This window comes from Osmerus eperlanus, chromosome 18 (assembly GCF_963692335.1).
Source record: "Osmerus eperlanus chromosome 18, fOsmEpe2.1, whole genome shotgun sequence".
NCBI classification, from domain to species: Eukaryota; Metazoa; Chordata; class Actinopteri; order Osmeriformes; family Osmeridae; genus Osmerus; species Osmerus eperlanus.
The window spans coordinates 13,219,899-13,243,741 of record NC_085035.1 but is presented as its reverse complement, the minus strand read 5'-3'; the positions used below and the strand labels follow the sequence as shown (position 1 = coordinate 13,243,741).

At 39.9% G+C, this 23,843-nt stretch overlaps 1 protein-coding gene across 6 annotated transcripts in view; it reads left to right on the top strand.

Moving 5' to 3' along the window:
* Window positions 1-23,843, top strand: part of znf618 (zinc finger protein 618) — an 87,394-nt gene that overhangs the window by 9,298 nt on the left and 54,253 nt on the right. For 5 of the 6 annotated variants that reach the window (XM_062484667.1, XM_062484664.1, XM_062484665.1 and 2 more), the window contains exons 2-5: window positions 19,346-19,614; window positions 19,917-19,994; window positions 21,546-21,590; window positions 22,656-22,745. In XM_062484667.1, the coding sequence (XP_062340651.1) occupies window positions 19,365-19,614; window positions 19,917-19,994; window positions 21,546-21,590; window positions 22,656-22,745 (463 nt within the window). In that variant the 5' untranslated portion in view covers window positions 19,346-19,364. The remainder of the gene's footprint in view (window positions 1-19,345; window positions 19,615-19,916; window positions 19,995-21,545; window positions 21,591-22,655; window positions 22,746-23,843) is intronic. The other variant, XM_062484666.1, reaches the window with a different exon arrangement.

Sequence of the window (23,843 nt, the reverse complement as noted above, 5' to 3'; positions counted from 1 at the left end):
TAATTGAATTCCATGAATTGCATTTGCTTCACTACATTGCCATTTGTGTCTAGACAGATAAGCGCAATTATGTCCTGACATTAGCAGCAACAATAATTTATTGGTGAAATGAAGTAGCCTATGTTTTTTAAAGCGGATAAGAAATAAATGCATCTCTGAAATATCAAGAGGTATAAATGAGTCAAGTGAGTATTGTACAACATCTTAGAAAGCAAAAGGAAATGTAGGCCTATTCTTGGGGTGGTGAAAGAACTGTGTAAGCTTTGAAATGCTTGGAATGTTGACGGTAACTTGAATTGTGTAGACTATATGTTGAAGGGAACTTGAGTCAAGTCTTTTATAGAGCACATTTAAAAACAGCCAATGCCGACCAAAGTGCTGTACAAAATCATCAAATAGGGCAAAACAACAATAAATAAGAACAACAGACAAACAACAAGGGAACTTGAGGGACCAAATCCATTGATTCATACGCAATCTATCATTAGAAGGTGGATGGGATATCGCACCTTCCAAAGCCATGTATTCATGGTTTACCAGGTAAAACAAAGAAAATACAAACACTTATGTTTGACACTTATTTTCCAGAGGGAAGCACAGAACCAGAGCACCCATTTTTGGCCAATATAAGAGAACCGTAAAAATGATTCCCTGATCTCTCTGAAATAAGACGATCGAGCACTCTCCTGGAGAATTCTTTTTACAATGAATGGTAGGCGATATGTGCATTAAGAGTATATACATTACAAAACTAATTTAGCATTGAAAAGTAAGCTACTGGAAAATATTGGATTAACGAGAGGCCTATATACTTGCCTAAAAGGGCCTATATTACCTATATTGCCTATATTAACACCACAGGACACATACAGAATTCTAGAAAACGAGACATTTAACATCAAGCTTGTAAAGCTAATTATGCAGCAGAGGTAAAGAGCTAACTGGAGATGCTACTGGCTTGCAAAGCCACTCAGCAGCAATAGTAAAGAGACAGTACAGACCACAAAGTATCTATCCATGCTGCTGGCTTTTAGATGTCACTGAGCAGAATGGTGAACAGAGATATTGCAGACTACGACGTCCCCATGTATTGACTTGCTCACCTCCCCCCGAATACAAAGACACGCTCCCCCAAATGGGAAACAAAATTAAATTAACTCAAAACGGAAAGGGTAGGTACAACACTTTCGTCGCTGATTGGAAGCACAGTAACTAACAGGAAATAAGAAAGTGATCTACAGAAGTACGAAATGCAATAATGACAGAGTAACGTTCACCAGGACAGTTGTTTGGCTATCGAAGCATGTAGCAAGAACTTCTGCAAAAGTATACATTTCGTGTTAAACGTAAAAATCGATAGCCAAACAACTAGCCTGGTCCATGTAACTCTGTCATTATGGCATTTCGTACTTCTGATCTGGATGATAAGTAGGGATGAGTATTGATAAGATTTTAACAATTCCGATTCCTTATCGATTCACTTATCGATTCTTATTGGGCAAGGGGGGGAAAAAGAGCACAAACGGGTTTATTTACATTCATTTTCTTTTATATAATTTTCTATAATGCTGCACATCATATACAGTATGTACACATACACATTTAAATGTTTCCCTTGCTCTTCTTCTACACTTCTATTAGCTACGCTAGCTTAGCTATAGAATCTTCCATTTTCAGCCAAGGTCAAATCATATAATATGACAGTGTCAAACATCGGCCATTGTGTTAAACAATTAAAATGCAAAGTTAATTAATGGATTAAAAATCGATATGCTCAGTTTAATAATGGGTTAACATGACAATGCGAACGTTTGCTGATAAAACACGCCCTCCATTAACGTGAATAGCGACGAATGCTGGAGCTAAAATGTATGCTTCAAATGACGGGACAGAAGATAACTAGATCGACTACACACAATAAAGGCAAATTGCTTCACACAGTAACAAGTGGTTGTGATCACTTTTGAGCAGTTTAGCTCTACCTTAGATAGTTAGAGATGAAGCGCGAACGTTAGCTGCGCTGCTGCATGCATCGAACAAATGACGTTCCAGTAACTTCATTCCATGCTGTGTGTTCAAATGCTTCTTCATATTTGTAGTATTTCCTCCCTTCGACGAAATAGACTTTTTACACACGTTACAAGTGGCGTTGTTGTCATTTTGTCGTGTGAAATACAACCAAACTTTAGAACGCTTCTTCCTAGTTGCCATGTTTGCTGCAGTCTGTCTGAATAAACTATAAAAGTTTGCGCATGCGCAACGGCACAGAGAATCGTTAACAGAATTGTTAAGGAATTTTGCTAACGATTCCAAGGAATCGATTCACTGGGAACCGGTTCTAAACAAGAACCGGTTCCCGGTTCTTTTCGGACACAGCCCTTCCCAAGAGTTGCTCTGACGTGCGATGCGTGGACGTCGAGGGCCACTGAGTCATATGTAACAGTAACAGCCCATCACACTCTTTACTGCCCAGAGGAGCAACCTCACCCCAGAGCATGTTGACCAGCTCTTGTTTTTGCACAAGAATCTGAACATACCAAAGCACTAGCTTTGCATAGCCTAGTTTTTTTTGGTTGTTTATATTTTCAGTAAACTTTTATTTGTTATATTTAATTTACCTTTTATTTATTGTTTAAAAGTAGCCTAAGTTTGTGTGCAGTTTACTAGGGCTATAAAATAATAGGGCACATTTTTATTAATGTTTTCTATTGGCTGCCCGGCAGTCATTAAGTTAATGTTTATATTTAGGAATTAAAACTTTAAGCTCTAAGTGAATTTGACTGTGTTTTATTTGAAGGTATGATTCAACTGTTTTCCATGGTCCAGTGTTAAAAAAATAACCAAAATAAATCGTAATATCGAATCACAATACTTACAGAATCGCAATACCCACAGAATCACGATACATATCGAATCGATACTATCACAAAGTATCGTGATAGTATCGTATCCTGCCGATTCCCGTCCCTAGTTTTTGGGGCTATCTTGTCAGTGACCTATGCACTTTGTAAAGCTCTCTCTTGGAAGTCGCTTTGGATAAAAGCATCTGCTAAATGAATAAATGTAAATATCATTACTGTAAACTAGTTAACCCCTCTCTTAAACAACTGCTAACTATTCAAATGGAAAGTAACAACCTAACAACCAAACTATTTAGCTAACTAGCTAACTTTAACTCACTACGACCATTTCACTTGGTTTCCTCGATACACAACAAACAATGTCAAACCGATTACATAAAGAAAATACCATAATTAATATACCTGTATATTCTTGTGTTCAACTTTACTTGAGCTTGATTAGCTGCAAATATGTGTATATATGAACGTCTGGCATTGTTTGCCCTACCCGGAGACAGAGGTAATGTCAGGTTTATTGGCACAAATCCACAATCTCCTCCTCTCTGGGTTTTGTTTATCGGACAAAATTCTAAAGAAACACAGCCCCGGCTTGTCTCCTCTTCGAATACTGAATCCGATAGAGCAACAACTATCCGACATTTTGGCAACACAAAAGCAACAGACTCAAAGAAAATGTATAACTTTATAATGGGTGGCGGGCAGCGAAAAGTATTTTTTGCCCTCCAAGGGAGCGTGCCCCTTGGAAGGTGACGTCACGTGAAAACTATAAATATGTAGCTTTTTTGGTCTACATGTGTGTGCGATGAATCATGGGTAACGTTGTGCGAAGTCGAATTAGTTGGTTTCGGTAAGGCTACATAGCGAAAATTTTACGGGCACTGAGCAACGACATGTTGCAAGCATTCGATTTAGACAGCGTCTCTCCTCAGGAGGAAAACATTCCGTAACGTTTTAGCTAGACCTCAGATAATATGAACGTGTTCACCGTTCAAATTCATTATTTGTCATTAAGTTTCGTTCAGTTCATCGTTCTCATAAAAATGTACGTTTTCAATGAACACTCTTTTGAACACGTTCATGCACAACACTAAACATCATGTCTAAGATTATTTCATTGTAATGTCCCTGATTAAAATAAAGAGTAATTGGTGCAATTACATGACTCTCTGAATTGTTAACACTCATTTTTCTTCTTTTCTTCCAACCGAAACAATCAATTTCATAATAATGACAGAGTTACATGGACCAGGATAGTTGTTTGGCTATCGATTTTTACATTTAAAACGAAATTTATACTTTTGCGTAAGTACTTGCTACATGCTTCGATAGACAAACAACTGTCTTTGTGTCTTTGAAACTTTGTAACATTGTCCATGTCAATTGTACCACTGTTTACAATGTTTTGGAGGAACCCAAATTGCTGTTTGCAGCTATATTTTCTTTTGGAGTCTCTTGTTGGAAGTAGGGCTGCACCAACGATTATTTTAATAATCGATTAATCTGAATGAATCGGATAAAAATTAGGCTCAAGCCTTCGGCGAGCACAACCATTGTTCTCTCTCATATATTTATTATTATTATTTTCCCACCCCTAAGGATCCCTCAATATTTGGACTACATAGACAAAGGTATTTGCAATCAAATTAAACTAATTGTAGTAAAAAAAATAGTGAAATTGTGTTTCACTATTTAGAAGAAAATTCGCTAATTTCGCTTCTACAACCGATTTCAGCTGCTTTCAAAGGGCCTGGCTAGCTAACAGAACGTCAATATAAAGTGTATATAATTTCAGTATAGAACAGTGAATTTGGTTACATAAATGAATGTGTTTACTGATGTCAAAACTGCCTAAGTAGTATACTGCGATTGAACTACCGTATTTTACGGAAAATAAGCCGCGGCTTGTACTCCGATTTTACAGTTTTCTTGTGCTTGTGCGGCTTATATTTTGAAGCGGCTTATAGTCCGGTTTTAGAACAAAAAAGTGGCTTCTCAAGATCTCACTGACCGTGCAGCTAATTTTATGCTCAACACTTGAACGGGGGCTTATTACTTGAAAGAGTAATTATTTACTGTTTTCTCAGTTACACTATCAGGGCTTGGAAATACAGTGACTTGCTAAAGTAAGCAAATGGCTAGTAGAACATAACATTTCATAATCATTTCAGTTAATAAAACAGCTGCAAACCCAGTGAAATGTTATAGGCTAGGCTAGCTAGCAAAATAACGCTAGCATCGCTAACAACATTACTAATTCAACTTTGGTAGTCTAACCAAGCTCTTTGTAAGTTCGTTTGAGATATAATTGTATATGATAGTGTGGACAATAAGACACGGACGCGGTCTCTTTTCATAACTTGTATTTTACCACTGCTCTTCTTGACATCGCCATTCGAACAGCCCTCACTGATTTCACGTAATGCTTTCAGCATCAAGCCTACGGCAACTCCCGAGGGACCAAACACCCTTGTCCGTTGTCACATAGAAAGGTCTGCTACAATAGGCTATCCTCAGGATTTGCAAGCTACCTAAGTTTATAATATATCTCAATAATTTTGTAGACATAACAATGGATTCTGACACTAAATGAGTGATTTGGATTTATTTCTGGACATACTATCCACAACCGAAGTGTGTTACACAATGCTGTAAGATCGCCTATTCTCGTTCATTGCTCTTGGTACCCAGAATGCCCTGCGGCAAGCTGAAAAGCTACTAAGTTAAGGGCATTAGCTTAGTTAAATAAGCATTGTTTGGAGTTCTATTGTTGTGGTCGTTCTGTTTTGATATGTGTAATGCTATGGTCTATAGTTTAGATAATTTGAGTGTTCACCCTGATTGGGAATGTTGTCTAGTTAGATCGCTATCCAAGCTGTCCACAGCCAGAGAATGAACGTGCAAATGATCATTTGTCGTCATTGGGCCACGCAACGGTAACATTGTTTGCTTATAAAGTCTGGCTTGTACTCCAGTGCGGTTTATACTCTGATTTACAAACAAAAAGTGCTCATTCCGGGGGGGTGCGGCTTGTACACGATGCGGCTTATTTACCGTAAAATACGGTAATGAGATGAACAAAGGCATTTACAATGAAACTAAGTGTAGTAAGGAACAATTTGAAATTCTCTTTCGTTATTTAGAAGCAAATTCGCTTTTACAACTGATATTCAGCTGTTTTCAAAGGGGCTGGCTAACTAACAGAATGACAATATAAAGTGGATATACTTTCAGTAGGCTATAGATCAGTGAATTGTGTTAGGCTACATAAATAAATGTGTTTACTGATGTCAAAACTGCCAGCACATTGCAGATGTACAAGCGCTGTATGGTGAATTGGGCCTACAATTGTGACAACTGGCTCAACTATTGTGGCAACTGGCTCAAGTAATGACTTCTGTTATGAACTAAATGTTTAAATGTTTGTGGTGGTAAGACAATTTAACCAATATAGTACATTTTGATCAACATAACATAAGCAATTTATAATGTAGGAAACAGCAGACAATGGAAGGATACATAATCATATGCAGGAATGTAGGCTATCATAGCATTGGCAATTTGACTAGAATAGATGTGGAGGTTGAACAAGTACTTCAGAGATGACAGAGAATTTCTATTGTGATCTGAGAATTATAGGTACCAAAACCCCTGAGAAGAACTGTAATCACTAGCTGCATCACAGACACTGCACTATCTATGTATAATTCCATATATCTGTGTGTGCCACCAATTTTATCACGGGCACTATGCTCTAGTTTTTGTACAATTTTAGTAAGCTATAACTACAACATAGTGTTTGCATGAAAGCCATCTCTACATTGTCGTACAATCCCCCCAAAAAAATTTAAGACGATCTTCCTCTTCTGCCTGTTATTAAGAAACATTCCTTTATCACCAGTCATATTTGTTTCATACCAGAGTATTAAGCACTAATGTAAGAATGTATTCATTTAGCAAGACGCTTTTATGCAAAGCGACATACAGCATGGGGAATTTGGACTTGCAACCTTCTGATATGCTGTAAAATATTCTCCTACTGGGGCCATATTCACAAAACCAAAAATGTCCTAACTTAACAACCCTAACCCTCCAAATTTAAAAAAACTCCTAAATTTTGCTCTAAGAGTATTTCACAAAGCGTTTTAGCACTAAAACCAGCAACTAAATCTGTGAAAAGGTAGGGGTAGTCAAGAGTCCTAAGTCACTAAGACCAAATCACAAACAATCCTAAAATGTCTGTTACCAGCAATCCACCGTGGACCTTTTTGTTAATATGGAGCTGGAAGTTGGGCTCAAATGCAGTAGTATGGCTTCAATAGTTCTGCTGTAGTGTGCAGGATTCTAGAAATTGTCTGTGGTGGAGGAATGCACAGTGCATTCAGGGGGTGTGGCCTCAATTGCCTTGCAGTGAGTAATGTGCTGTGTGCATGTGATTGTTGAACGCGTAGGGTAGAAATTCATCAAGATTAGCATAAAATTAAAACTTGGTTTTAACCAAAATTGCTAGATGTTTTTCCCCCCCCCCCCAACTACATTTACGTTCCATGTTATATGCTAACCTGCAATTCTGCAAATTTCCAGTTTATTTCGATAAATTCCCATATGTTCCCATTAATTCCCATTTAAAGGTTCCAACAAAAAAAAATCTCTGTATTTTGCCACCCTATAGTTGACCAGCATACTGTGAATTGATTGCCTTGGCGAGCTCTTAGAATGAGTCATATACTGGTTCATTATTACATTATTTTGGGTTGTTGCATAATTCAAAATAATTTTCCACCAGGACAGTTTCAGTGCTGGTTTGGAGCAGGTGTCTAATCTCAAACCAGTTCTTTGCATTTTGACAGCCAAAGAACTGGCTCTGAACCAGAAAAACGTAGCACCGAAACATTGCTTATCTAGACTAGAACTAAATACTGTTTACGTTGGTGGCGGGGGGGCTGGGTTACCGTAGAGTAAATTTACAAATGAGCCGTTTCTTGAATAACATAAGCAAATATTTAGCTACTACACTGCCCATTTCTCGTCAGTTTTATTCAGATGCTGACTTACAGGTACCGTTTACCTGAAATAAGAAAAGTAAAAACACAGTTGTGAAGTTTCTCCAGCTCTCCTGGCATCTCGCTATGAGTATGACTTGTGGGATATCAGATGCATTCTCGATAAATGCATAGACTTGTATACAGTAGACACAGCAAGCCTGCCCTTTCAAGATGGCGTCCCCATTCATTTCTATGAAAAGTGCGCTGTGAGGCAAGCGAGAGCACGAAATGGACTGCGCCATCTTTCCAGGCCGACTCGTCTGGTCTTGCGCAAAACAGTGTCTCGCCTTGTTCCTAGCTCCGAAACTCTTGCATGCTTGCAACTAGCTCCATACGTCATACTTTGCAATATCTGGTCACGAGCGTGTGAGCTAAGGCATTGCAGTAGTCAGAAAACGTGTAGAATGGGGTAAAAGATTAAGAATCAAATACATGATGCGAACTCAATCAAAATCAATTCTATCACTGTATACTAGTATTCCGTTCACTTGGTTTTTAGTAATATAAGCCTATTCTAGATGGAACATATGTTCCACATACGACTCAGACTCACCACATATACGTTGTTGTTTTTAGTATGACTGCTTAAGTATTGTGTCGGATTAAAGTTCAGTCAAGACAATCACGTATTAGATTTGAGCATTATTGATACCATACAACAACCGGGGTGAGTGTATGCGTATCCGCGCGGCCTTTAGAGGCCGTCTTATCAGACGTGGCCCAATGGCTTGTGCTGGCTAACACGTGTGGTAGTGAGCGGATGACGTGCGCTGCCCGATTGCCCTGCCTGAACTAGCTTCCCTCATAAACTGTAAACTTGAATATCTGGCTCCTTCGTTGTTCTAGCTCGGCAAAGAAAGTTAAGTTAAGTACATGCTACGGCTGACGTTGATATCTTATGGTCGATTTTAATAAGAATCCAAATAAACAGTGAGGTTATTGGGTGTGACTGCCATGGCAAGGCACAAACCTATATTCTCTTATATATATTTGTATTATTATTTTTAATTATTTTACCACCCTAACTCATCCTAAAATCTTTGCACTACATAGACAATGTCGGTGTCAACATTTTCGTCTTGGTCACGATTGCGCTGCTTGTGTCCGCGCAAACGTTCCGTTTTACCGTTTGGCTATAATTTATGTTTTTGTGATGAAAAGTTAAGCTAATAGTAGCTAACTAATGTAGCGGGGTTTGCTCGTTTAAAGATAGAAATACTTAATTTATCATAAAGTCTCGGGGCACAACCCTAATATTGGTTTAGGACATTAGGGAATCCTATGTTTAATATGTAATAATCAGTCTTATCTTTAGGAATGAATTCTTTCTAAGTGTAGAGCCAATCGTAACATCAGTGAACACGCACGTCAAAATATCTTTACAATGAATTTATTCAAGTAAGGTAAACAGATCTTATGAACAAGTTGTATTATGGGTTTGATATGAGAGATTGGTTTCAATGAACAGAATGAAATTGTCTAACTTAAAGAAAGACAGAAATTGTACAGTCAATGATTACATCCTTACAAATCATAAACAGAGCTCACGCCAATGCCATGTCGAGGAGGAAAGAGCGTTAGCCATAGTTACGTTTGATCAGGGGTTGATCAATGATGTTGAGGGCGGTTTGCGGCAAAGGTCCATTTGAAGAATCTGAAGTCACAGCGCGGCTGCGCTGGGTCATGTGACTGAGTCTGCGGGATCTCAGTGAAGTCGCATTTGGAATTGCGTTTTTGGTTCTTCTGTTGAAACGTCCAGATAGTGACGCGTTCACTATGAAGTTGAATCTCAGGAGAAGCTTGGCGACGTCCTTTGGAACGCCAATCCTGATGGCGTTCATGCCATGGTCGGTTTCGCTGGAGTCAGAGATTGATGGTCATCTTAAGGCTTTATACAGTTCGAGAGAGGACCCGTCTGGCGTCAGATGTGGATTGGGGGAAGCTGGGTTCTCAACTCCCCCCTCCTTCCTTCACACCTACCAAAGGTGTGATCTGATCTCTGGCTGGTTCATTCGATGGTTCAAATATTGTTCTGGACATCTTGGTACAGTTACAAAATATAGTTGAATGATTGTTTTATTATGATAGCTTTGTGTAGATACCAAGAATGACGTGGTTATCTTTCAGGGAGAAGGAGTTGTTACTAGAATCAAGATTTCAGTGAACACAACATTAAAACAAAGTAACAAACATAACACAAATATCCCTCTCATAATTCTCCACCTTGTACTCTTGTGGTAAAGGTGAAGTCTCAAGAACTTTCCTCAAAAGTTCTGATCAAGGTATGTTCTTTGTTCAAATCGCCGCCGAAACGGATAGCAAATGGTCGCTGGAGACGTGTTGTCTAAATCGGGCCCTTTGAAGCTTGCAAGCTAGCAGGAGGGCTGATTAGGTAGATTGGGGAGGTCCTCCCCCAATTCTATGGTTCCTTTGCATCGGCGTTTGGCGGGTAATCAGCATACTGAGGGTGTCACAAGGGCTGATTAGGTTTGTCTGATGTGATTGAATCACTCTTCAGGTGTGGCAAGATGTTGGCTCCGTGTGGTCTTGCAGACCTCACTACACTAACTATCCACTGTCAGAAACGTCAGGAAAGGACATCACACTACTATTTCTCTCACGCTCTCAGCGAAGGCAGTCGCATTTTCTTTCCCTCTCCTCCCCCTGACCTTCCCTGCTTGCTTCCCTGCTTGGGTTCTATCATATTGTCTAGTTATTCACAGAGAAATGCTCTGAAAGTTTCAATCATTTGGATAGTTTTTGAAGATATTACTCAAAATCAAATACTTCGGACAGGGGCAAAGTGGATCGACTACAACCACAAAAAGGAACAACCTGAGAGGACTGAAGCCCAAGGAGAACGGAAGTATTTTGGGCTGCCCTCCAAGACTGACCACAGGCAAGCAAGCTAAAGCTTGTTCCCTGTAAAACTATGGCTTGTAATGACTGCAAACAACTTACTCGGAGGATAGTCGAACTGGAGCTAAGAGTCAGAACCCTCTTAGATATCAGAGAGACCGAAGACTTTATAGATTCCATGCTACCTAGCCCGGAGGCTAAGCTACCTGCCAATGAGCCACCCTTGGAACCAGCTTTCTCTCCACCGGCCGTTGGACCGGATGAGTCATGGCCTGCTCTCGGCGCTAAACCAAAGAGGCCTAGCGCCGCTTCTACCTTCATCGGAGATAGGACTGTCACCAAGGATAAACAGCAAAAAAAGCGAGGCAGAAACTCTTCCCGCATCACCTCTCCTCCTGTCACACTCAGAAACAGTTTCGAACCACTGGGAACTTTCTCTCCCTTGTGTGTGGAATCCAAGGCGAAGAGGCACAGGAGTGCTAGCCACGCAGCTAACAAACATGAAGGGCCCAGATCGCCGACACACCATGATGGTAGCTACTACACACATGCAAATCCAACACATCATCGTCTGCTGCGACCGGGAGTCCCCCATTTCACTCCAAGCCCCTCTCGGACCACTCGGGGCGCTGTTCAACCCCCTATCAAGCCTAATCAGACAACAATATCACAGGATTATCAAGATCCAAGGTATGCTAAGACTACCCACAGCCCATCAACACTTAGAGGAGCTAACACTGCTAGCACTATAGAATCTACTGCTAGCACTAACGCAGTGGCTAACCTTGGTCTAGCACAAGGTCCTATCATTGCTAACCCAAATAAGATAAGAACGGGCTCCGCAGCTACTGATAAGGCACACGTTAGAAATGCAAAAACAACACCACATATGGCCACTATCTTGATTGGAGATGCCATGACAGCACATGTTAAACTGGCAAAGACAGAAAATATTTGTCTTAGCAACACATCTGTCGAGGAACTGTCCTCAGAGGTACAAACAATCCTCAACAATAAACCAAACAACCCTAAGATTATCATCCACACTGGCTCGTTTGATATCCTACACAAGAAAACTGGCACTGAGATACTTAAAAAACATTTCACCCAGCTACAGAACACACTCAACATATATCAAGATGTATTCATCAGTGGACCGATTGCATGCTTTCGCAGAGGAAAAGAAGCCTTCAGTCGACTACTATCTTTCAACACATGGTTGGCATCTGTCTGTCTGACACACAAACTGAGATTTATCGATAACTTCAATGTGTTCTGGAACTGTGCAGACCGTTTTCAAGCTGACGGACTCCACCCAAACCGTAGAGGATCTCGACTACTAACAGCAAACATCAATCACGTGCTCCTGACCACAAATCAAGTTTCTCTCCCTATCCCTGTTGTGTCTAAGCTGACTGACGCATCCCAAACAACCTCCCATGGAACAGAACAGAACATTCTCCTGCAAGGACATGGGCCCTGCACAGATCTGCACCCCCCGGATGAATTCCCTTGTGATGGAACAGCTCAGTGACATAAACTTTCCCAAAGAAAAGCTACGCTAGGACAGCCACCATGCTATTTCATTGGACATACCGGTCATCATCACAAACAGACAATGGCATGGTAAAATGCATGGTTACAAACCTGAAACTAGTGTTAGAAGTCACAGAACTATCCATATTCTTCCAACAGATTTATCTACCCCTGTTGATTAGAAATACATTGATTAGAAAAAAGAAGAAAAAAAAGAATATATACACTACCGTTCAAAAGTTTGGGGTCACCCAGACAATTTCGTGTTTTCCATGAAAGCTCACACTTTTATTTATCAAATAACTTTCAAAATGAATAGAAAATATAGTCAAGACATTTACAAGGTTAATTATTATTATTTGAAATAATTATTTTTATTTGAAATATAAATTTTGTTCTTCAAACTTTGCTTTCGTCAAATAATGCTCCATTTGCAGTAATTACAACATTGCAGACCTTTGGCATTCTAATTCTAATCCTTCTAATCATCCATTAGTCTTCTAAGGCAATTAGCAAACACAATGTACCATTCGAACACATACAGTAATAGTTGCTGGAAATGGGCCTCTATACACCTATGTAGATATTTCATTTAAAACCAGACGTTTCCACCTAGAATAGTCATTTACCACATTAACAATGTATAGTGTATTTCTGATTAATTTAACGTTATCTTCATTGAAAAAAACAGTGCTTTTCTTTGAAAAATAAGGACATTTTTAAGTGACCCCAAACTTTTGAACGGTAGTGTATATACATATATATATATATTTTTTGGAGCACCGAAGACCCATTTTGACCCAGGAAAAACCCTGCAAAGTATGGTAGAGTTTAGGGTAACAGCTACAATTGTGCTCAGGTGCCGTGTGCAAAAAACTAAATGCAGGTTAACGAAAGGGAAAACGGTAACACCGGCAGCTCGACTAAAAAAAATCTTAGTCGACCAAGAGCATATCGACCAAACAATCGACTAGTCGACTGAGTGGGGACAGCCCTACTTTTGTGAAACAATATGTCATACATCAGTGGTTCTCAACTGGTCTAACCTCAGGACCCACATTTTGTCCTTGGTCATGAAGTCACAAGCCCAAACTAATTTAATTTCCGAACCATTATAATTTATTTCACAAAACAATTTGTGTGGTCGGCACAGTGTGGAGACTATGCATTTACATTTATTTATTTAGCAGACGCTTTTATCCAAAGTGACTTCCAAGAGAGAGCTTTTCAAAAACGTGCATAGGTCACTGATAATAACAACGGGATAACCCCAAAACATTGCGGGTAGCCAAAACATGAAGCACACATTGTGAAAAGCAAGTAAGTGCCAATGGGAAGAACCATAAGAGCATGTAGTTAAACAAGTTACAATTAAACAACATGAACCTCAAAAAGTGCAAGACTGTACCTGTAGAAAAAACAAGCAACAATAATATAATTCACAGCGAGTACAAGAAGTTAAATCAGTTACAACCAACCAACAAGAGCAACAAGTCCCTCAATAAGAGTCATTGTGTTGCATCATGCGCCACTACTCGTTTCTTAATTTCGAGTTTTACATCGGACCATTTCTTCTTAATTTCAGCTTTGGTCCGGTTCTCCGACCCCACAGCATTTACGGCCCTTTAATAATAATAATAATTGTATTTGTAATGCACTTTATATTTAGCTAAATCTCAAAGTGCTACAGGTAAAAAAAAAAAGAAAGGGCCCATGCGCCTGACAGTTTACTCCGCCGACTTTCTTTTGTTGCTAATAACTGATGACAGACCGACAAACGGGACACATTTTCTCGCGTCCACCTCTGTTGTTAAACCTCGATCTCACAGTCTGTGAAATTGTTCTTTTTTGCGTGTTTAGACATTTTAATTCAGACAAAGAAATGAACTCAGGAGCGCATTTATAGGCCATCTGCATATTCATTTAACGAGGAGGCAAGGCGGGGCCTTGCCTCCTCGTTCACTCCTCGTGGCTCGTTCACGTGCAGTCATTCTCACGTTGACTGTGATTTATAATGGAAAGGTGCGCAGGACCTGGCGTAATGCATGTGAATATTTCTGTGAGTAGATACTTTTCAAGTTTTGGCCGTGCGCCATCTTCTGGAATGAAAGCTGCACAATCTTTTATACATGAGGCCCCTGGTGGGCGATAGAGGACAACTAAGAATGCTTTGATAGGATCAGTTAGCATCACATAATGGTGTTTAAATTATTTGGCAGTGACAGAGAGTGGGTTGGATGTGTATTTAATATGCGGGGAAAGAAGAGTAAACCTGTCCCACCACCTTGCCCGTTTGAGCGGGGTGAGTGAGAGAACGAGTGGTTGACGGAGAGAGCAGCTGGAGTTTCTGTGTTTTCTGGGCGAATCCATGTCTCTGTCAGTGCAAGGGCATGAAGAGAAGCATGGGATGCAAACGCCGGGATGAAGTATGCTTTGTTCACAGCAGACTGGCAGTTCCAGAGCACTATAGAAAGAAAGAGGGCAGGTGGAGAAGATCTGGATAGGTAGCTAAGATTAGAAGTGGACCGTATATACTTTGTGATATATCTACGGCTGCGAGTGGTGTAATGAACGGGAATGCTGAAGAAACACATGCTAGCTATGAATATGTTCTTGGTGGATTAGAATACAAATAAGGTGATACTTATCAGAAGAGGTGATCCGGCCTCGTTGGCCATCCTCGGTGGACTCCCGCAGGGGGACTTCCTGTCTTTGATCAACCGAGTCTTCGTGCGCCGAGCCACTGCAGTACTAGCTGCCTTAAATATGCTAAGGCACAGCTGACAACGACCCTAATTAAGCCAACAAAGCCGAGTCTTGCTACGGCAAGTACCCCGAAACTCACTAGCTAGCTACTATTTACCTATTTAGCTGTTATCCCCTTAAGCTCTACCCGTGAGACTAAATTAGCTAAACACGATAAATGAAACAAAGTCTGGCTACTTACAGTTAAGATGACAGTCATGAAGTACACTCAGCAAGACACAATGCGCTCATACATGCGCTAATACAACCAGAACTCAACTAAACTTAGTCTTTCGTTTAGTGAAGAAGCGGACTAAAACACTTTCTTAAACAATAGTATTCAAATCTGTCAATAAAGGCAAATATTTAATTGAATTGTACTGTTTGTTCCGGATTTGAGCATTAGCGAATCTTAAGGTGTCAGAATAAACACGCAACACGTGATGGTTGTCGTGTGTGAGTCTGGCCAATCGCTGTGTCATCATCAGACTCTGTGCTCTCGAGAAAATGTGCTTGGCTGTCCAGCCGGCAGTTCTCAAATCAATCTCACGGTTATTTGATGGCAGGCGTCACATTGACCTAGCCTCTGCGCCATCTCAAGTTGGACAAAAAGTCTAACCGGCAATCACTGCTTCAAGTCAGCCGGCTGTCGGCACTGTCGGCACCGCAAGTCAAACACTACCTAATATTATAGGGTTGGACTAAGCTGATTTGTTTACGCCATTGCTGTGCATGACTGTTGCTATGAGAGATATTGTGACATAGGCGGAACTGTCGAGATGTCAATCAAAACAGAATCAGCCACACCTACACAGTATTGAGAAATGGTCTAAACAGAAAAATTTGCTGGTTTTGAACTAGGTTTTCTAATTGTTTTGAATGTTTATTTTCACTCCGATTTTTGTGGATGATTAATGAGATGCAAAACGTTTATATTATATATATATATTTTCACTATTTCAAACCAAGGTTCTTGTGGCTTTAATGCATATTTTATATAGGTTAATATTAGCCATCAATCACTCCCTTTCACTGCGCCTTGTATGTTTGTAAGTAATGCCGTAACTAATTGGATTTGACAATATTAAACGATAACTGTGATATAAGCATGAAATGAAACAATAGACGTTTTTCTATTGTCAAGCAAGATATATCGTCATATCGCCCAGCCCTAGTTCACAGTCACATTTTTACCGCCTTGGTTGACTTTCGCGGACGATGTGTGGCGCCACAAAAGTTAGAAACGAGTGTAGATGACGTTACCCATGCAGTTGATTAATCACTCACGGACCCTCCCACGGACCCTCTCACGGCTTCCCAAGATCAAATTTGCGTGATCGAGCAATATTTAAATGTCATTCTGTTCATAGAACGCTCCGAATCAAAGTGTTTTGTTTTTTTTTGCTTCCTAAAATATATTTACACAATAGAAAATGGAAAATAGTGCCCTGTTGAAGTTTTACTACATTTTCTTTAAGGAGATGCACTGAATTTTGGTGAATAAGAGGACCTATTTTATTTTGATGCACATATTTGTACCAGTGTTTCCTATATGTCGATTTTGGCGTGGTGGCCTGCCACAGCAACATTTCTGCCGCTACGGTATCAGAAATAGGGCTGTACAAAAGGCCGTCTATAAGCAGTGATTGTTAGAGTGCATGTCGGAGAATAGCGTATAACTTATGTTGTTAGTTCAATTAAGCCTGTTATTGTATTAGTCTATAGTTCTTGCAAATTTAAATTAAGTTAACTGGTGATTTTCGTTGTTTGTATTCTTCACCTGCTAAATTGCACGGGGATGTTGATTCGATAGCGATTGCTGAACGCCCTTGCTCACGTTTGTATTTTAGGTGCATTATTATGCTGAAGTAGTTACACTTCATTAAGATAATGTAGTTAACCCGTTAAGGAGTACCGTCACACATATGTGATTCTGAACATTCCAACCGACTATTTTCCGATAGACAAAAACTATATGACAAATGCTATAGTATGGCTTCAAAATGTACAATTAGGAGGCTAACAAGTAACACTAGCAGGTAGTAGCATTGCTACGAGTATTATGCTAGGTTGCTAGGTAACGGAAGCTAACTAAAACTAGCTAGCTTCCGTTTTGGAAAAATAACTCACTCCTTAACCCTTGTGTTATCTTCGGGTCATTCTGACCCATCAGTCATTGTGACCCACTGTCGTTTTGCGACAACTTTACCGCATACAAAAACAAAGTGAAGCATTTTCTTTTAACCGTTGGGCTGTCTCAGACCCCCCACATTGCAAAGGTTAAAAGAAAATTATTTGTATTTGTTTTTGTATTGGGTAAAATTGGGTAAACACAACGATGGTTCATTATGAACCTTTGGGTCATGTGACCCGAAGGCAGCACGAGGGTTAAAAGGTTAATAGTGGGTTTATTGTTATTATTTGCTACAGAATGCTTAGCCTATATGTCAAGATCAAATTAAACAGACAGTGTACACGTGCTTTAGAGTGGCCTACCTTAATCGATAGACTAGGTAGTGACCATTTACAATAAGTAGTTATATTAATTATTAATTGGCAGCATTTATGCCATTTAGAACATACTTTATTAGTGAAAGGGGTGTTTTTAAGTAGCCTAACCTTATTGCTTTAGGGGAAATAGGATGAAAATATGTGTATTATTACATTAGCTATTAGACAGTAGACTATTACATTAACCTCCTCCGAAATGTAGTGAACTTCGTTTTGGCTGGGGGGGGGCGAAAAATCCTAAAGGAAACACTGTGTACATTAGCAGGAATGTTGCACAATATGTATGTAAAAGCAGTTATCATTTAGCCTGGTCCTAACCAGACCCTCGTACATTTCATTTGTACAGAGGGTCTGGGATCGCTCCATTGACAAGCGTTAACTTCCTTGAAGGCGGGTACTCTGTTGAAGTTTAAAACTATTGGATCTGCCATAACCAATCGCTAGTGTTCGCCTTAGCCAACTCCTGCACTACTGTGCACGGAGCTAGTTGCCGTAGCTGGAAAATCTAACTTTTCCCGAACCCCGTGGGGAGGAGGGCCACAACATCATTGCCACCAACAAAACTTAGCAAAGATTGTTCTTGCTCCGGCTTTAACTTTTGGATATCCAGCAGCATTGCCACAACGGACCGATTAGCTTCGCTCGCATCTTTCTCCGCCGCCATTACCGAACTACAACTCAAACTAGCGCACAACGTCATCGTTCTCAGCCACTCCCTCTGTTCGCTGATTGGCCCTACAAAAAATTGATTTGAGAAAAACGACTTAGGTGCCGAATTCCCAGACCTAGTACAGAAGCAAAATCAAAATTGAACGGAAGAACGTAGGTGGGCAGAACCAGGCTAGTTATAATTAGCCTATGTGACAATAAAATTAGTTTTGCCTAAAACCAACAAATAATCGTGATAATTAATCGGCCGGTTTGATTCCCGGCCGTGCTAAATAACATTGTGTCCTTGGGAAACTCACTTCACCCTACTTGCCTCGGGGGGGAATGTCCCTGTACTTACTGTAAGTCGCTCTGGATAAGAGTGTCTGCTCAAAGACTAAATGACCAAATGTAAATGATTAAAATAATTGTGATTATCATTTTGGCCATAATCGTGCAGCCCTAAATTTGGGTCAAGTTTACACCTCTCATAATTCAGTAATTATTTCACATGTATCACATAAGGTGACATTTTGCATGCAACTACAGAGTCAGTTTTAAAACCACTGGTCAAAATGGAATGTGATTTCTGGACACCTAAATATTGAGACCATGTGTACATTTACATAAATGCACACCTTTCAGCCATTTTATCTTTTATTCCTTATTTCTTATAACCCTATAGGAAGACATGTATCCTGCACATATTGTATCATAATTAAAGTAAATTTGACCAATGGTTCATGAGAAGATTTTTTTTGATGGGTCCTTGAGGGTTTTTATTCCCCATGAGAAATAAGGCATCCATACCAATTTTCACATATTTTGTACTTATAGGGTGGAGGGAAAATCACGTAGACTTTGGGTGTGGCCTGTAGCGTCACCTATGGGCAAATGTGGGCCATTTGTGGTGTGGGAGTCACTCGTGGCCTGTAGTTTCAATGTGCCCAATTAACCAATCTTGAGTTATTGGGCACTTTAGGGAGATAAGCGAGAATAATAATAAGAATACTATCAATAACAATAGTAAGCTTTGCTGATCGCAAGCACACTAATAATCAATATAAAACCTTATGCAGAACGTTAATCGAAGTCAAATACAGCCAACACTAAATTGAATTTCTCCCCCTTTGAATTTTTCAGCTTGAGTAACGCTCGAGTAATGAGTGTGCCAGAGTTGCCCAAAGTTGGACAGCAGCATGTAGACAACGATGTTGGAGGTTCTGGCTGCTCCTCGCCTACTGCAACGAGAAACACCACTGCCAAAAACAAAGCCCACATCACAGTGAAGAAGGAGCCAGGAACCGCAGCAATCAGCAATGGAAACGCTGGTGACTCCAAACCTGCGGAAATCTGTGTGGTTATTGGTGGGGGAGGAGGAGGTGGAGGTTCGCGCAATTCCCAGACACAAGGTATACACACACCCATGTGTACGCTCACTCAGAAGCACACACTGGGCCCAAGCCACCACTCTCTTTAACACATTCCCCACTTTAAGAGAACATGTTCTCTTGTCTTCATCTATCTAACTCGCTTTTAAGTTTCCTGCCCCAACTCTACCTATTTCTGGAATAGCTCTGTTCAACTGTACTCACACACCTGCACTTTTCAAACACCTCCATCACAGGTCTCGTGTTAATACAGAGTAACTGTCGATATACTAAATGTGTATTTTATCCAGTTCCCTCTAAAGCTCAATCCATTTTTGACACAGGCTCCTATGTTTGTGGAGTATGTGGAAAGAAATACAAGTATTACAACTGCTTCCAGACTCATGTTCGCGCACACAGAGGTAAGGCTTCATTTCAAAGCATTTAGTCTCTTCCTATCCAAACAGCGTACAGTTGTAGTGTACAGGCAAGCAAATAAATGCTGCTCTATTCAAAGACATATTAATCAAATGTATGCAAGAAATTGGATTTCCAATCATCTATTTGCATAAACCTGACATTCAAGTATTCCTCCTCCTGACCTCCATTGTCTTAATGTGAAGTACTCCAAATGTTTTATGTAGGGTGCTTGGTGACAGTATGTTGTTTAACTTCTTACTCAATTCTCTATGAAAGTGTCAGTGTTTCCCCTATAATTGTACAGCCTTGGCTGGCCACCAGGCCTACGAGAACCCCCTCAAAAATGTATGCCAAAAATAATGCCATACAGTGCATCCGGAAAGTATTCACAGCGCTTCACTTTTTCCACATGTTTATGTTATATCCGTATTCCAAAATGTATTAAATTATTTTTTCCCCTCAAAATTCTACACACAATCCCCCATAATGATGACGTGAACAGTTTTCTGGAAGTTTTTTGGAAACTTTTGCAAATCTATAAAAAAATAAATAAAAAAAATCACAACATAAGTGGAATGTTCAAAATATAAATATTCACAGCCTTTGCCATGACACTCATAATTGAGCTCAGGTGCAACATGTTTCCACTGATCATCCTTGAGATGTTTGTACAACTTGATTGGAGTCCACCTGTGGTAAATGTAGTTGATTGGACATGTTTGGAAAGGCACACACCTGTTTACATAAGGTCCCACAGTTGACAGTGCATGTCAGAGCACATACCAAGCCATGAAGTCCTAGGAATTGTCTGTAGACCTCCGAGACAGGATTGTATCGAGGCACAGATCTGGGGAAGGGTACATAAACATTTCTGCAGTATAGAAGGTCTCAATACATTGCATACTTATGAATAATTATGTTTTTTTTTTATAGAATAGAAGTATGCAGTGGCATAACTACATCTCTGACGTTGATAACAAACCAAGCAAGTTATGGTTATTTAAAAAGTACATGTAGCACCAACACAATGTTATGGGTGAGCGAGTTGACTGTAGCAAGATGGCCGCCATGTGCGGACGTTCGACTCCGTTGGCCGGCAACGCGGACGAGACATCTATCCTTTATATACATCTATAAGGGTGACACCCAGCCCTACAATGGTTTACCACGCATTGTGGGTGTGACTTTTTTTCATCACCATTCATTCAACCAAAATGTTTATCATTATTATAGCACAAAATTGTGAGCACAAGTTCTTCATAGATCTTTCCTCTTAATTTTGCTCTATATGTACACTAGATTGATGAGGTTAACTTTAAAATGTATATCATTTTACCGGCCTAGAGGTCCACCTACCGGTCTTACACAATCCTGTGGGAAACATTGTGTGTTTAGCAAAAGTGTTGTGATTGAGTTTCTTCTTTTTTTCAACTGATACAATTTAATTATAGGAAAGTACTGTCAATATGCCGTCCTGTGTGCTTCGTCTGTTTAGGGTTTTTTCTATGCGTACCAACAGGCCAGAATTTTTTTCTCATTCTCTTGTTCTGCAGACACTGAAGGCACGATAGGAGAGGTGACACTCCAGCCTCCCAACAGTGAGTAAATGGATATTAAAATGAGCGTACACACACAAAACACATGAGTATTAGGGATGCCACAATTGTCAATAAAATATTGAACTGTTCGGTATGACATCCATGGTTCAATACATGCTTGTGAATTGCATTTTTTCGGTATTGCGGTTTAATAATTTCCGTGCATTTTATTTCTCTCTGAATTTGCTCAGTTTGTGTGTGCCTGTGAGGGTGCCAGTGTTGCCCAAAAAATCACCAGACGTTATTGGTTGTCTATTGGCTCTCTAAAATCACGGGATGCAACTTTCTATGACAAAACGGAAGTACAATTACAGTTATTTAAAAAAAAAACTAAAAAAACAACGAGTTATGTATTGAACTGTGGGCTAACTGTATTGTATTGTTGCATCCCTACTGTGTATATTACACAGTAATATATATATATATATATGTATGCATGTGTATTTATTTACTTGTATTATTGTTTGGTTTTGGTCTGGATTATTATTGTCTGGATTCTGGTGATGTAATTGCAGTTTCCAAAAATTGAGGGAACAATGGTTTTTGATGGCTTGAGAAGCATATAATAAGTGAAAACACTGTGCATAAAGAAACCTGCAGTTACACCAAGTCTACACACCTCTGAAGCCACAAGGCCTTTCATCTGTATTTACACAATAAGATGTCAGAAGACAATGTTATTGTTCTCTCCTCCTCTCCAAGCATCAAGTGACCCTTAATCACAAGATTCTGCAGTCACACTAACTAACTCTACAGGCTAACTACTACTTTATAATAATAATAATTTATTTAATTTATAATGCACTCTACATTCTGAATCTCAGAGTGCCATCATTTTGTATATTTTTTTATTTTTATCTACAATTTATTGTCCATTACAGTGTGTTGCCCCACCCTTTTTTGTGATCTGTTATGGTGGACCTGTACTAAGACAAATATTGTTAAAAATCACATTTTACTATTGAACTGATGTTATTGAGTCTTATGTCCAGGCAGTGATGTCACTTGTTGCCCGTGCGTGTGTCCCACAGCCACAGTGCTGGTCTCTCTGTGTGTGCACTGCAGATAGTTTCCGCTACTCTTGTGATATTTGTGGCAAGAAGTACAAGTACTACAGCTGTTTCCAGGAGCACCGAGACCTGCATGCTGTTGATGGTAACTTGTCTTTCCTCTTCACTACGAGAACAAATAACATTTTTAATACTTTCAGTTATCTGTGCTTAAACGTTCTTATGTCACAAAATCTAACTAGGGCTTCACCAAAAAACAAACACCAGACACTTCAGGCATTCAATGTAACACATAGGTAATTGAAAGTACTTGTGTAGTGCCCATGCCTGTGAAGCAGCGAGTGATGAGGATGAATCAACCCACATTAGTTGATTTGGTGACACAGAGATTCCTGGAAGTATAGATAGTGCCCATGATGCAGACAGCGATTAAAGGGGGTCATCGACTGATTTTATAGGGTATTTCACACTGTTCCTTAAGGTCTCCGAATAGGGTATGTAACATTGTTTGGGCTTAAAATGGCCCGGGTGCTGTTCTATGCGCCTTAATGCAACCCTGTGAAATGGCCCTAGAATGAAACCAGAGGTTTTCTCCCTTTTATGGTATGCTCATGAATATTTAGATGAGCTGCGCACTGATTGGTTGGTTTACAACGAGCGAAGCTGCGGAGCAAAGACGCAACATAGCCAAACATGCATCGTGAATTGTAGATGTACATGACAACACAGGTTATTTATTCAAATGAAACACAGTCAGGAAAAAGAAATAACGTTAGCCCCATTGCCAATAAACTAAATCACCACACATTCTACCTATGCTAGATTCAGGATACATTAACATTGCTAATAACTGTAAGCGACAAAATCATACTTACAGCTTGCGGTTGTGATGAGCATACGGTCGGATGTGTATGTACATTTTGGGGCGTGACAAAAGGTACAGACCTAGAGCCAAAAAAGGTGGAGCTACCAATCTGGTGTCAATTCGGTGGCTTTTTGGAAACCGCCCGTTTTACAGCGGCAGTTTCAAATTGTGAGATTTGCATAGGAAAGAGGTATCGATGGACTTTGAGGTTCAGTGTACGTCCATTTTACCCACCGAACTGTCGTTATTCAACTATGACAAGTTAAACTCGGTTTTGCAGTTAATGACCCCTTTAAGATGTTGATTCAGTGTTAGCTTAATTGGAGTTTGTGGGCATTCGCATTAATGCAGGCAGACTTTTTTGTCATCAGTAAACAA